The sequence below is a fragment of the Gymnodraco acuticeps genome, unplaced genomic scaffold (assembly GCF_902827175.1).
Source record: "Gymnodraco acuticeps unplaced genomic scaffold, fGymAcu1.1, whole genome shotgun sequence".
In the NCBI taxonomy this organism is placed as follows: domain Eukaryota; kingdom Metazoa; phylum Chordata; class Actinopteri; order Perciformes; family Bathydraconidae; genus Gymnodraco; species Gymnodraco acuticeps.
Genome location: NW_022992059.1, coordinates 1,504,280 through 1,519,828, shown reverse-complemented (window position 1 = coordinate 1,519,828; position 15,549 = coordinate 1,504,280). Strand labels below are relative to the sequence as shown.

Below are 15,549 nucleotides of genomic sequence, written 5' to 3'. Positions count from 1 at the left end.
AGTAAAAGTACAAAAGTATTGGCATCAAAATATACTTAAAGTACCAAAAGTAAAAACATTTTTTTATTGTGCGTAGGTTCCCATTTTAGAATCATATATTATATATTACAAGATTATTATTATTGATGCATCAATGTTGTGATCAGAGCTGGTAAAGTTGGAGCTAATTCAATGCACTTGAACAATAAACTGGACTGGAGGGATAGCACTGAGGCTCTCTTCAGAGAGGGACAGAGCTGATCTTCCTGAGGAGGCTCAGGTCCTTCAGGCTGCTGCAGATGTTCTACCAGTCTGTGGTGGCCTGTGGGCTCTACTTTGTTGTGGTATGCTGGGGGGGAAATGCCAACAAAATTAATATGAATAATATTTGCACTGTATGTAAACAAGACTTTTGCCGCACTGCTACCTGCACATTCACATGTATATATATATTATATATAATTTTTTTTGTGTATATATATTTAAACTTTATACATATCTGTATTAACATTCACATGTTAAAATTCAGAGTTTAACTTTGACTCATGTCATTTTTGTTATTATGATGCATACTATTGCTCCATGTTTATTCTTATTTTATCTTACTTTTTTCATTATCCCAAGTGTACTATCTGTGTTTCTGTCTTATGCTGTTGCTGCCTTGACATTTGAATTTCCCTACGAAATCAATAAAGGTCCATCTTACCACATCACACCAAAAATGAATTCATAATAAGAATCAAATTATACCAAATGGATGTGCTGGTTTTCTTTTCTTCTGCCAGATTACAAACATTAAGAAAACACATCAGATCACTTATCAGTAAACTATATATTTTAATTGTTGGCTGTTGTAAATTAACTGCAGTTGAGTGAGCAAAATCAGCTAAAAAGGTAGCATTATGTTTAGATGTAATATTGGAGGATGAAAGGGTTGAACCTGTCACTATGTCACTGCCAGATATATGAAACACACAGAGGAAAACATAAGGAGTGACATTGAGAGTTATTATGCAGTGTTGTAAAAAGAACATGTCATGTGTTTATATACCCACATGTAACTGTGAGTGTTAATATAAATGAAGTAAAAAGTACAATATTTACTTCTGAAATGTATAAACAAGTATAAACTGGGTTTAAATGGAAATACACGAGTAAAATGGTACAATCCCTGAGTAGATGTACTTAGTTACTTTCCAGCACTAATGATTGGTTCTCTCAAGTGATGAGGGAAAGTGAGATTGGTCTGGTCCTCACTTCAGCTCAGTAGGTGGCGGTAATGCGCCTAAACGATAGGCTGCCAGCCGCCAATAAACCAACAGAAGAAGAAGAACCAGGATTCGGGATCAGGAAAGGAAAAGCAGTTTTTGACGGCTGGTCGAGGAATATAAGCAAACACCAAAATAAGCAAGTACTAACGTTAATTTAATATCAAAAACGATTTGCTCTTTTTGACAATATATAGCTTTATCTAAGTCTGTCAACAACACGCTTAGCCTTTTGATGATACCCAGTTCATACTAAACAACTGAAAGCTGTCAAGTTAGCTAGCAAGCTAACAGCTGAGCGTAATGTTGTACCGTTATTTACATCTACGTGTCATGCGGCAATTGTAAACAGTAGATAAAGAGGTTCAATGAAACTACCTTATTATGTCGATCACAAATGTGTACACAAACCATGGTAACTAACTAAACACATCAACGCAACGTTCTGTATTCTTTTATTTCGATCGTCTTGTATGATTGGACATTAGCCAGCTAACTTGTTAGCAAGCTAACAGACACAGTTGTTATTTAGACCAAGTTACACAAACTAATCACTTCAAGCAATAAAACAATGAAGTCTGAATCAGACATATTTTCCTTGAACTGTAAACAGGCAATGTAACACGTATCAATAGTGAGTAAACTGGTGTACCATAAAGTAAAACATGTATTTGTAATGTTTTTTTCTTTAAACATAACGGAAACTTACTTAACCCCCCTTTTTCCGTAAGTTGAAATCAGCTGTGTTGATGCTGTTTTCTAAAATTGGCCAATCTTGGGCCCAAACAAATCAGATCTATTTAAATCTTATTGTAAACATGGCAGTGAAGAAGCTTGTTTGAATGACATCTAACTTGTGAAACCCTTCCTGTTTGTGTTCAGACAGAGCTCTACACTTGAGGCAGCATCACTCTCTGGCAGACATGTCTTACGACAAAGCAGAGAGCTACCGCCCCGTCCTCCGGGACTTCAACACCCTCATCCAGACATGCAGCTCCAACATCCAGAAGATCACACAGAACAGTAAGTGCTCCATCGCAGCGTCAGTGGCTCTTCCTGCTACAACGAGAGCAAAAGCTGTGGCCAACAGGAAAGATACAAGATTTGATCTAAGTATGGAAATCTGAATTCCTTTGGAAAGTCATTGAGCACCAAGGCCTTTTCAAAATGCATTAAGTCTGCAAGAGGCTTAAAGTTTAAATCCACTCTGGATGCAGATTGGAATAGACTCTTAAGGAAGTCTACCCAGAATTCATAGGATTCTGAATATGAACCAAACTGAAGGCTGATATCACAGTGTATGGAATACATCTGAACCTCCAGGAGGACACAATTCCAACCACATGCTGTTGTTGCTCATACTTCCACTGTAAGGTTTTGCTACTTTTCTCTGTTTTCTATCAGAATCAGAAACGGGTTTATTGCCAGGTAGGTTCACACATACGAGGAATTTGGCTTGATGTCGTGGTGCATACATCAAATATAAAACAAAGAATCTTTAAGGACACTGTAATAAAATATAGTTAAATAGCAATAAAATAGAGCAGTAATTTACAGTGAAATAGATTGCAATTATAGAATATAAACTATTCTACATTGACATCTAAATAAGCTGGGCTTCAGACTGCTGACAAACAGCATCCTATATAAGGATGCTGTTTGTCGATTTTAGCTCAGCTTTTAACACCATCATACCTGACATACTAGTGGAACAACTGTCAAGCCTAGGTTTCCCCTCCATCTTATGCGCCTGGATTAATAATTTCCTTACAGACCGTCCTCAGACAGTGAAAATAGGCCCTTATTGCTCCTCCACCCGCACCCTCAGCACTGGCTCCCCGCAGGGCTGCGTGCTGAGCCCTCTACTTTACACTCTCTACACACACACGACTGCTCTCCCATTCACCCCTCCAACTCCATTATCAAATTTGCAGATGACCCCACTGTGGTCGGCCAAATATATAAGGGAGACGACGAGTCGGCATACAGAGACGAGATCCTGAAGCTGTCTGTGTGGTGTTCAGCAAACAATCTGTATCTGAACACAAGCAAAACAAAAGAAATCATCATAGACTTCAGAAAGCACCGTCCAGAACACGCCCCCCTTCACCTCAATGGAGAGAGAGTGGAGAGGGTCTCCACCTTTAAGTTCCTGGGGGTTCACATCTCGGAGAGCCTCAGCTGGACAGCACACACCACTGCAGCAGTTAAGAAGGCCCAGCAGATGGTCTACTGGGCGACCATCGAGAGCGTGCTGTAGGGCTGTGCGATTATGGCAACAATCATAATCACGATTATTTGGGTCAATAATTGATATCACGATTATTTTGACGATTATTCATTGAACTTTAAAACAAATAATATTTTACCAATAAACAAGATCAACAAATATGTTGGAGCGCACTTCCAAAACCATACTAAACATATATTATTAATATGATACATAAAAATAAATGAAATCAAACATGTTGCAGTGCACTGTCACAACCTGAAAACTCCTTAACATATAGCCAACATGTTGGTTCAACATATTCCACTCAGTTAAACGTTGAAGGCTGGCCAACCGTCATGGTCCAGAAGTAAACAGGAAATAAATGTTGAACTACAATTTAAGACCAAATAAAAATGTTTAGGCCACCATGGCAAATGCTGGTAGGGCTGCTCATGTCATCTCTTAAAGATGTTTTGCAAGAAACACCAGCCTGTTGACATGGTCTGGTTTCAGAGATGAGCGCAGGCAGGTGACAATATTGCCACCTGTACTGAAGACCCTCAGCCACGCCCTGACACATGGGGTGACGCCGGCCAATCACAAAGCTTTGATGCGTTCAAGTGCATTATTCTGGCACAGGAAGATTATGTTACAGGACATAAAACAGAATATTGTTGTTCTATTTTTAGACGCATCTCGCGATCGACTGGTTGGGCACCCCTGGGCTAGACCATAGGTCCGTTGTGGTGGCAAAGTAGTCAGCTGAAGCCACATCTCTCTCAACTTCCCCACGGCATTTGTCACATAATACCTGCTGAAATAATACCGAGACGGCATCGCGTAACGCTTGTCCAACGTGTTGACAAGTTGCTTAAAGCCCTGGTTGCTAACAGTGCTAACTGGGCACATATCTTTAGCGATGTGAAATGTAATGGCACCTGTAATATCTCTGTGTCTCTGCGAGCTCGTCGCGTAGGCCGTTGCTCTGTACAATGCGTCCTGAATCGATGACTGTGATGATGTTGTGGATGAAGTCAAGCGGGCATCTGCTTTTTGGTCTGCTTTTTGTTGTATTACTGCCCGGTCGTATTGCACTTTGTGGTTGTATTTCAGATGATTAAAGAGATTGGTTGTGTTAGCGTGTGGTGCCAACACAACCTGGTAACAAATCCTGCACTGTAGGCCTACTTTCTTTTGCTCCACGTCGGACTCCTGAAAGCCAAAGTACTTCCAAATAGTGGAAATAGTTGTACCCTTCTTTTTAACGAGTTGCTGCTCTTGTTCTGACATCTGCGCTTGCGCTGAACACTCACAACACATATCACTCCTACGTGGCCGAGTGGGCTTTTAGGGAGGGGCGAAGCGCACCCAGCAAAATAATCGTATTTTGTCAATTATGCTGTTTTCATAATCGTCACAAGCCATAATCGTAATTGCGATTAAAATACGATTAATTGCACAGCCCTAGCGTGCTGTCATACTCCATCTTGGGGTGGTATGCAGGATGCTCAGCTGCGGACAAGAAAGCCCTGCAGACAGTGATCAGGATGGCAGAGAAAACCATCTGCTGCCCCCTGCCCTCTCTGGAACACATCTCCACCTCCCGCTGCCTCAGCAGAGCTAACACAATCATAAAGGACAGCTCTCACCCAGCATCTCACCCAGCTCTCACCCAGCTCTCACCCAAGCTCTCACCAGCTCTCACCCAGCTCTCACCCAGCTCTAACCCAGCTCTCACCCAGCTCTCACCCAGCTCTCACCCAGCTCTCACCCAGCTCTCACCCAGCTCTCACCCCAGCTCTCACCCAGCTCTCACCCAGCTCTAACCAGCTCTCACCCAGGTCACACCCAGCTCTCACCCAGCTCTCACCCAGCTCTCACCCAGCTCTCACCCAGCTCTAACCCCAGCTCTCACCCAGCTCTCACCCAGCTCTCACCCAGCTCTCACCCAGCTCTAACCCAGCTCTACCCAGCTCTCACCCAGCTCTCACCCAGCTCTCACCAGCTCTCACCCGCTCTCACCCAGCTCTCACCCAGTCTCACCAGCTCTCACCCATGGTTCTCTCACCCAAGCTCTCACCCAGCTTCACCCAGCTCTCACCCAGCTAACCCAGCTCTCACCCAGCTCTCACCCAAGCTCTCACCCAGCTCTAACTCTCACCCAGCTCTCACCCAGCTCTCACCCAGCTCTCACCCAGCTCTAACCCAGCTCTCACCCAGCTCTCACCCAGCTCTCACCCAGCTCTCACCCAGCTCTCACCCAGCTCTCACCCAGCTCTCACCCAGCTCTAACCCAGCTCTCACCCAGCTCTCACCCAGCTTCACCCAGCTCTCACCCAGCTCTCACCCAGCTCTCACCCAGCTCTCACCCAGCTCTCACCCAGCTCTCACCCAGCTCTCACCCAGGTCACACCCAGCTCTCACCCAGCTCTCACCCAGCTCTCACCAGCTCTCACCCAGCTCACCCAGCTCTCACCCAGCTCTCACCCAGCTCTCACCCAGCTCTAACCCAGCTCTAACCCAGCTCTCACCAGCTCTACCCAGCTCTCACCCAGCTCTCACCCAGCTCTCACCCAGCTCTCACCCAGCTCTCACCCAGCTCTCACCCAGCTCTCACCAGCTCTCACCCAGCTCTCACCCAGCTCTAACCCAGCTCTCACCAGCTCTCACCCAGCTCTCACCAGCTCTCACCCAGCTCTCACCCAGCTCTCCCAGCTCTCACCCAGCTCTCACCCAGCTCTAACCCAGCTCTCACCCAGCTCTCACCCAGCTCTCACCCAGTCTAACCCAGCTCTAACCCAGCTCTCACCCAGCTCTCACCCAGCTCTCACCCAGCTCTCACCAGCTCTCACCCAGCTCTAACCCAGCTCTCACCCAGCTCTCACCCAGCTCTCACCCAGCTCTCACCCAGCTCTCACCCAGCTCTCACCCAGCTCTCACCCAGCTCTCACCCAGCTCTCACCCAGCTCTAACCCAGCTCTCACCCAGCTCTCACCCAGCTCTAACTCAGCTCTCACCCAGCTCTCACCCAGCTCTCACCCAGCTCTCACCCAGCTCTAACCCAGCTCTCACCCAGCTCTCACCCAGCTCTAACCCAGCTCTCACCCAGCTCTCACCCAGCTCTCACCCAGCTCTAACCCAGCTCTCACCCAGCTCTCACCCAGCTCTCACCCAGCTCTCACCCAGCTCTCACCCAGCTCTCACCCAGCTCTCACCCAGCTCTCACCCAGCTCTCACCCAGCTCTCACCCAGCTCTCACCCAGCTCTCACCCAGCTCTCACCCAGCTCTCACCCAGCTCTCACCCAGCTCTAACCCAGCTCTAACCCAGCTCTCACCCAGCTCTCACCCAGCTCTCACCCAGCTCTCACCCAGCTCTCACCCAGCTCTAACCCAGCTCTAACCCAGCTCTCACCCAGCTCTCACCCAGCTCTCACCCAGCTCTCACCCAGCTCTCACCCAGCTCTCACCCAGCTCTCACCCAGCTCTCACCCAGCTCTCACTCAGCTCTCACTCAGCTCTCACCCAGCTCTCACCCAGCTCTCACCCAGCTCTAACCCAGCTCTCACCCAGCTCTCACCCAGCTCTCACCCAGCTCTAACCCAGCTCTCACCCAGCTCTCACCCAGCTCTCACCCAGCTCTCACCCAGGTCACAGACTGTTCTCTCTCCTGCCTTCTGGGAGGAGATACAGGAGCTTCAAGTCACGGACAAACAGACTCAAAAACTGTTTCTACCCCTGGGCCGTCAGGCTGCTCAACCACCACACATAATGCATTAACTGTAACCATTCTCACACATACACACACTTTTAATGCACTTTATATACTATTTTTATATCAATATTTGTAACTATTTATTCCCCCGTATGATTGTATGTTGTCTGTCCTATTGCCGTGTTTTTAGTGTTATGTATTTGTTTGTATTTTTTGCACACCGCGACAGAGTTGCACTCTGAATGTCGTTATACTCTGTGTATAATGACAATAAAAGGCTTTAACTTAACTGTTGGACCAACAACACATTTCATGATGTCATCTTGTTCTCTGAGAAACAACACACATTGTATGACTTTTTCTAGTCTAAAAATTGAACCTTCAATTAGGAAAATGATCTCTTTGTAACTCTTTCAATGTACATTCAGGCATGTGTGTATCTATTCTGTCAAACAAAGACGACAAAACTGAATCTGAACCATGTAACACACTTGAATCTGTTTGTGTGAGTTAGATCCAGAGGATAAAGCTCTCTCCATTATATGTTCTGCCCTCACCTAAAGTATATGTTAATACAAGCTGCCATTCAGTGTGTTTTGTTTAGAATGAGAAGATGTTAAAGGTCCCATGTCATGCTTTTCCAGTTATTACACACACACACACACACACACACACACACACACACACACACACACACGATCTTTTCTCAGCTGCGGCTCTGCCAATTTCTCCTCCTTGAGACGGCGGGACGCGGCGTGTGTGTGTGTGTGTGTGTGTGTGTGTGTGTGTCGCTGTCTCGCAGACGGCCACTGGGCTCACAGGGGGGGGGGGCAGGAGCTCCCACAAGCCCCCACAAGCCGTGTAGGACAGAGAGTGAATACACAGACTATACAGAGATGCTGTGAGAAACCAATGTGAATCTATTCTAGTCGACCTGAACGATGGAGCTATGATCAGTGGAAATGGCCGTGACCTGGGACCTTTAACATGTTCGAGAGGAAACAGGAAACATGTTCAGTGTGTCATTACAATATGTTGCATTAGTTTAAGCAAAATCTTAATTTGAACTTAGTTTTTATTTTAATTATAGTATTCCACAAAACAGAAGCATGTTTGATGACAGAATGTTTTGCTGGTCTGCTCTCATATCTAATGACTTTCTATATAATGAGCGTTAATACAAAACAAGATGTTTTAAGCCATTGTCACATGCACTTTTCCACAGGACAGTGTTGCAGGATTTCCATACACACATATGTTCCTCTGTTAAAAGAGTGTGTGTTGTTCTCCTGACAGCTGCTCAGATCAAGAGCATAGTGAGCCAGCTGGGGACGAGTCAGGACTCCAGTCAGCTGCAGGACCGACTGTACGTATCTCTGACACACACACACCCCTGTTATCTTCATCTGTTATGGACAGTTGAAACTGCACTCAGAGCTGTCATACTCCCAATATAATCTTAAACCCTCCAAAAGGTCACGTGCCTCTATGATGACGTTATCAGGGATGCACGTTGAACAACAGTTTCACCCAGGAAACACATCAGATGTGGCTTGAACTACACTTTTTACATTAGAGTGACTTTATTTATCCCAAATGGGAAATTGTTCTGTTACAGCAGCAGAAAGTTAATAATACAATATATATATATATAATAGTTGTATAAAATACAAATAGAATAAAAGATAAACATCAACAGTAAATATATACTTATATATACAGGTCTGGAATAGATAAAGAAACCACTGGAGCATGATCAGTTTCTATGGTTTTACTATTTATAGCTATATGTTTGAGTAAAATGAAAAAAACCAAAATGTGATTCTATAAACTACTGACTACATTTCTCTGTGTTGGAATCCAACAGACACTGGAGTGGCTGCCGTACATGTAGAGATTGAGATTCAAGAAAAGAGTGGTCTCTTTCCAGAGCTGTATATATCAATAGAGTATCTGAAGAATACAAAGAATAACCAGTAAATTAGAATACTCATGTTTTGTATACAAATCTACTACAAAAACAGACAAACATAGACTATATACATTACAAACTGTGAAAACTGATGTTTCTTAGTTAACATTTCAATCTAATGAGGTAGCATGAGTTATGTAATATGTCAAATGTTTCTGATCATTGAAAGGGATGAACTATAAGACATGTTTCCACAGGCAGCAGATACAGCATTACACCAACCAGCTGGCGAAAGAAACCAACAAGCACCTGAAAGAGTTGGGGTCCATCCCTCTGCCCACATCCCCCTCAGAGCAGGTAGGTGTTGATTCAATACATCAGGATATTACGCATCACTACTGGGATGAGCAGCTTTGGAGATAGAGTGGAAGCTCCAGCCTCTGCACTGATGATGACACCTCTCCACAATTTATGTTCATTAAGATGGTGATGAAGAGGATGGGGAAATGCAGTTCTTCACACCGTTTGATGAAAACACATAGTACAAATACACACATGCATAGGAATGCATATGTTTAGAGAGGTGCCAGGTTGTCCGATTTCAGCAGTTGGGGGTTCGGTGTCTTGGTGAACTGGCACCTCTCCAGCTACTTGTCGGGACTTGAACCGGCAACCCTTCAGGTCCCAAGCCAAGTAGCTAGAAGTCCCCAGATTCTGCATTCGACCTATCCTAGTCAATAGTGCAGCTATAACGCACAGTGCCTGGGAGTAGTGTAGAGGAGGATGCCTTGCTCAGTGGCATTTGGTTGTTTCAGGATACATTACATCATCATAGGCGCCTTGCTCAATGGCACCTTTGGGGGTACTTGATAGTTCCGTGATGACGCTCTACAAAAGAGAGCGGTTTTGTTAGAAGAAACAGAGCGTTCTATTTCCACATGAACTTTGAAGACATTGAGAGAAACCTTTACTATTGATTGAGGATGATGATGCAAGAGAAGATTATGATGAGATATGAAAGGTTGCCTATGAACATAAATATAAAAAGTGTAGGCTTTTACCTGCATAAGGATGGAGAGAAAATCTAAGCTATAGTTAGCTTGCTAAATGTTTTATTAAATAGTATGGCTATATAGTTACTTTCACTAATTCCCTGTCCACCACTGGCCATGTGACAAGGCTTAGTGCGAGTGAGTAGTTAGTTCTGAAGCTTTCCAAGTCCAGATAGAAAGTCCCTTTGACCAAAGATCAACAGCCATGTTGCTGGAAATACTCTATAACAGTCTGTTTACTGTTCTTTAGGGACTTACAGGTCATTATGCCCTCTCTAGGGTCCAGTGTATTTAGCTAGGAACACATCTCCTTTTAACAACTCTATTTATACAGTCTTTAAAGGAGTATTTTCAGACAAAACTACATTTTAGAACACTCCCTTGAACACGTCATGCTAATGATATATTTAACCAAACACCATTTTGTATCTTTTACCTAATAGAACCATTCTATAAACTTTAAGGAACTAACCTGCTGATTGTAAAAAGGATCTGTTCACTATGTAGTACTGTATCAGGGAATCATAGGGTGAGTTCAGTGTCACCCAACACATTTGATATTGCCTTGGTTGCTTCTTATGTACTGTCGTAAAAAACTGTAGTTTCACATTTTCAACTTGGTACGAGAGCATCAGTCCTTGTGATATCCCTATTTATGATTATAGCTATTCCCAGATAGTATAAGGAAGGCAAGCCCAGTTATAAAATGTGCGTTTGCAGGCCACACCCGGGCCCCCCTCCCTGTCATTTTACCAAGCCAGATCATTCAGTTAAACACTTTTCAAGGACAGTCTTTTTAACTGATCTCCTCATGTCTCCTTCTGTGGTGTCCAGAGGCAGCAGAAGATCCAGAGGGACCGGCTGATGAACGACTTCTCAGCTGCTCTCAACAACTTCCAGGCGGTGCAGCGGAGCGCGGCGGAGAAGGAAAAGGAGTCTGTGGCTCGGGCCAGAGCCGGGTCCCGCCTGTCGGTGAGTACAGTCAGGAGATAAAGACTCCAGGGAGGAAATGTCAGATCCATGTCAACTGTGTGAACTTGATAATCTTTGTTTCGCTAACATGACTTTGGCAATAGTGGATTTTCTCCTCCCCCGCAGGCTGAAGACACTTCTCGGGATGAGAGGCTCGTTTCCTTTGATAAGTAAGTGACTGTCGTTCATTAGGTTTGTATTGAAACCCAAAGTCTTCAAGATAATGATATCTATAATATTAATAATTTGAAACATTATTTCATAAATTATCATTGATAAAAATACAGACAAAATATATACGTGAGCTTCTAATTTGAGTCAGTCTAATTATTTTTGATAGCAGGAAATGACCTCGCTGTATCATTAATATGTTCTATTGTAGTGACATTTACCTCACAAATCACATTAGTCCAGTCAATTGTCATTTTAGTTTTAAAACCAATCACAAAGTCAAACTGTAAGAACAGATGCAGGTAACGAGAATAAGACATAAAGATTCCCCACCCTTCTAAATATAAATTCACCAAACAGAACTGTGATTGGACGGTTGACAAAGTCTTTCAATCTGAACAAATAAAAAGCTCCTCTGCACCCCCCCATGGAACCGTTTGTGTTTCATTTTGAAGATAAATATAAAATGCTTTCAATAATTTGTCTAAATAATTGTAAAATAAAACCCGAGAAAAGTATAAACAATAATTCATAATTTTTGATTAATAATAATAAAAATAAAGAAACTATAATAAAGAATAAATAAATATGGAAATAATACTGTGTCTGTGGGACAACACATAGCCGACCCAGTCTTCCTGCATGACACAAATCAAAACTAATAATTCCATTTTAATATCATGTGCTGTTATCTGTTGAATGCAGCTATGTGGAGCACTCTGGCCCTCCCCTCTTGGATAATAAAGTATATCTTATCTTCTATAAATGTCACTCCACGTGTTTAAATTGGTTATTTAAAAGTTGATGTGCTGTCATGACTCATGAACATACTATTGAGTTTCAATTTTCCACGAAAGAGAAGTTATAAAAGTGTTTGTTTGCAGTCAACGATAGTTCTTAGGGGAAAGATATACATCGTCCAAGGACATTGCCCCTCTATAAGCAATATGTTATATTTCACTTTATGTATGCATATTTAGTCTTCCATACAAAAATCAAGCCAGTAATAAGTGAACTCAGATTGATGGAAGAGGGTTAGGGGATCCTAATGGCACAACATTTGAGATCTGACCAGTTTTTAGTTTTATAATTAAAGTCATAATTATCAAACAAAAAAGTAAGTCAACTTTTATTCAGAACTGAAACAAAAATGCACAGATAGAATGTGTTAATAATAAAGTACTTAACATAACTTCAGTTTGTGTAGAATTTCTTTCATGTATAGAATTGTAAAAAAAGAGAATGAGCCTCAGCAATGATCAGTGCTCAAGGAGCTCAGCTCTCGTCCTGAACACGAGAAGTCTCTGCTCATTATTCCAACGTGTTGCTCTCTTTGAAAAGTGTCTTCCTGTTTGTGTAAAGCCAGGAGGACTGGGGTCAGATGACCACCCAGACAGAGGAGGCGCCTATTACAGAAGAGGACCTGGAGCTCATCAAGGATAGAGAAACCAACATCAGACAGCTGGAGGTCAGCCTCACATCCCATGGCTGCCTGCCTGCTTAGTCTACCTTCACGCCTGCCACAGCTGACTCCAGCCTCATGTCTGTGTGTTTGTGTGTTTCAGTCGGACATTTTGGATGTAAACCAGATCTTTAAGGACCTGGCAGTGATGATCCACGATCAGGGAGAGATGATTGGTGAGCGGCACTGAACACACCACCAGGGGACCATGCACATAAACACATCCGCTCCACTTATTTTCTATTCAACTCGCACACCACTGAAGTGAAACCATATGATTGCATATGAGAGCATATACCTTTCACCACACAATACAGGGTTACAGGATAAAGAATAATTATGTCAGGCCATTTTTGTCTCTAGAATTTGAAGGATATCAAGTGTGTATTTACTATACCAGAATATAAAGAGCAGACAAAGTATTCATATTTCTCACAATGATGTAGACATGATACTGAGTAAATAGGAGGAAAACAAATGTTTTGATTTAAAAGCATAAGACTCAAAATAATGTGTGCTGTGTGTATTCATAATCATTTCAGAATACACAGAAATAATGTTTAGAGAAATAGAAAAAAGCTTCTCCAGTGAGGTTAAAGTTAGGTTGTTTCTCGTAGGCCGCAACATTAGAATAAGTTTAGGAAACTAAAACTACTGCAGCCTTTATTCTCGACAGACATTTATCATTCGCTTCAACTAAATGTGTTATGCTTTCTCAGGATAATGGGAACAAAGGTGACCAATCATGTTATTTTATTGGTGTCTCATAATTTAAATGATAATGATTCTTTCATTATTCTGGCAATGAGAGTAATTATTAAAACATGTAAGTCACACAGCCAGCAGCTCCTTACAGCTTCAAACTGTGTAAATTCCCCAATATGCACATAGTAAAATGGTTATTCCCTCGCCTGAGAAAGTATTATAACTTAAAAGCAGTTTATTCAAAAGTATGAAAAGGTAAGTAAAGGTTGATTAAGCTGTTATTGTTATGCAAAGTAATAGCACTTGTACTCTAACAGAAGTACCATCACAAAATAAGGCAATGTGGAAGCGCACTATAACAGGAATATAAGTTGAATAACAAAAATTCCAAAAGAAAGGAAGGTTCGTCAACTGTACTAGGAAAACACAGTATTTGACATGTAATGTCCGTTTGATATCTGTGCGGAAACTAATACAAATATTTATAAAAAAAAGAAAGGAAGGTTCAAGTAAAGACCTGGACTGTTCGTTTTCACCGTAAGAGCCCTCTGACTTCCTACCAGCTGACCTCGCTGTTTGTTCCGCTCGCAGATAGCATCGAGGCGAATGTGGAGAATGCTGAAGTTCATGTGGAGCGAGGAACAGAGCAGCTGCAGAGAGCCGCCTACTACCAGGTGAGTGTGCTGCCCCCTGTGCTGACCCTGAGGGGAGACCCTGCCCCTAACACTCTGTCTCTGCTTCTGATTCTACAGCAAAAGTCCCGGAAGAGGATGTGTATCATTGCCATGGTTTGCTCCATAGTGCTCGTCATACTTGCCATCATTATCTGGCAAGCTGCTAAGTGAGTTGATTCTGCACAACCGATGTGTCACTTCTGTCACTTCCTCCCACTTGCAAGTCCCTGCTCGGCATCATGAGAATAGGAAGAGGCTGAGAACATCACCGAGGATTAGGTCTGTGCAGATGGGTGGTCCAAAGCATCTGAACTGATCACGCCTGTTTTTATAAAATGTTATAACGAAAAAACCTCCTATTTAAACTGACATAAAGGACTGAGGTGATGGAGGGGAGCGATCATTCATTTCTTATTTACTGCACTAACATTAGCTCTCACTGTATTTAAAAAAAGTATCTTATTGTCAATGAAAGGAAACAACTTGTTAAAGTGGATTCATGTGTTGTTTTAAGCGGTGTAACTTTGTTTCTTATGATGTAAAGTGTGTGAGTGCCTGGCATCCCCTGTAGCATTACACAGGACCTGTATGACTCCTGGTGGTGACGTCTGTAATATACATGTTGTAAAGCTCTAACAGATGATCAATATCAATCTAATCCATGTCTGTAAATACTACAAAGCGCTGCATTATATTCTAAGTACACTATGGATCATAAATAATGACAGTATCTCAACAATGAAAGTCACGTCTTCAAACAACACATTTTTAGATTGATTTCTATGACTCTTGACAGTATGCATAATAAATGTCTTAAACACGTCTGGAGGTGTCATCAGTTGTGTGTCCACATGTCATCTTTGGGGTTCTTAAAGGTAAACTGCACTTTATTTACTTTTTGTTTTCATAATTTCATGTCAGCTTTGATATAGCAAAAAAACAACTGAAAACAGTAGGATACTGCATGGCTGACAGACACATCAATGCCCAGACACACTTTCAACTATATATATCTGGCAGTGCAGGTAAACACAATAATAATATAATGTAATATACACGTAATATGTGTAATGGATGAAGTGGACTATGGTGGCACAGTGGAGCATTACCAGATCATCTTCATCTCATACCCAACAGCAACATTAGGTACATATCACAATCAGACAGATGATCACAATAATAATCTGGGGTTAATCATGATTAATCACAGGGGGGCGGGCGTTCCTGGTTGATTTTTGTTCACAAGACCTAGCCATTGGAAGCAGGCCCAGCCACAATGTTGTAGAATACAAACACAGCAGCAAGCTGTGGGACAGCCTCCCCTCTCTCCGGCAGAAACAGGAAATGCCGTAACTGTGTGTAACAACGGTTTCAAATCAGCATCTCTTAAACAAAAAGTTTAAATGAATAACTCAAATAAAACTCCAAA

General features: G+C 42.6%; 1 protein-coding gene across 6 annotated transcripts; it reads left to right on the top strand.

The window, feature by feature from the left end:
* Positions 1–1,234: 1,234 nt before the first annotated feature.
* On the top strand, positions 1,235–14,943 carry LOC117537050 (syntaxin-12-like). 6 transcript variants are annotated; one of them, XM_034202225.1, is made up of 10 exons: positions 1,235–1,386; positions 2,130–2,270; positions 8,398–8,538; positions 9,342–9,441; positions 10,971–11,108; positions 11,235–11,278; positions 12,642–12,747; positions 12,845–12,917; positions 14,038–14,120; positions 14,199–14,943. In XM_034202225.1, exons 1-10 carry the CDS (start codon positions 1,259–1,261, stop codon positions 14,289–14,291), a joined length of 1,047 nt encoding a protein of 348 aa, XP_034058116.1. In that variant the 5' UTR covers positions 1,235–1,258; the 3' UTR covers positions 14,292–14,943. The 6 variants fall into 6 exon arrangements, with proteins under 6 accessions (XP_034058116.1, XP_034058117.1, XP_034058120.1 ...); XM_034202226.1 differs by having other exon boundaries at positions 1,244–1,386; positions 2,134–2,270; positions 8,469–8,538; XM_034202229.1 differs by having other exon boundaries at positions 1,254–1,386; positions 8,469–8,538.
* The last annotated feature ends 606 nt before the right edge of the window (positions 14,944–15,549 follow it).

What these genes read in the sequence shown, in the direction of transcription:
- LOC117537050 (XM_034202225.1), top strand. Translation starts at nt 1,259, where the DNA reads ATGCGCCTAAACGATAGGCTGCCAGCCGCCAATAAACCAACAGAAGAA. An exon ending in AGGCTCGTTTCCTTTGATAA is followed by an intron (nt 11,279 to 12,641) that starts GTAAGTGACTGT and finishes GTTTGTGTAAAG; the next exon opens with CCAGGAGGACTGGGGTCAGA. An exon ending in AGAGAGCCGCCTACTACCAG is followed by an intron (nt 14,121 to 14,198) that starts GTGAGTGTGCTG and finishes CTGATTCTACAG; the next exon opens with CAAAAGTCCCGGAAGAGGAT.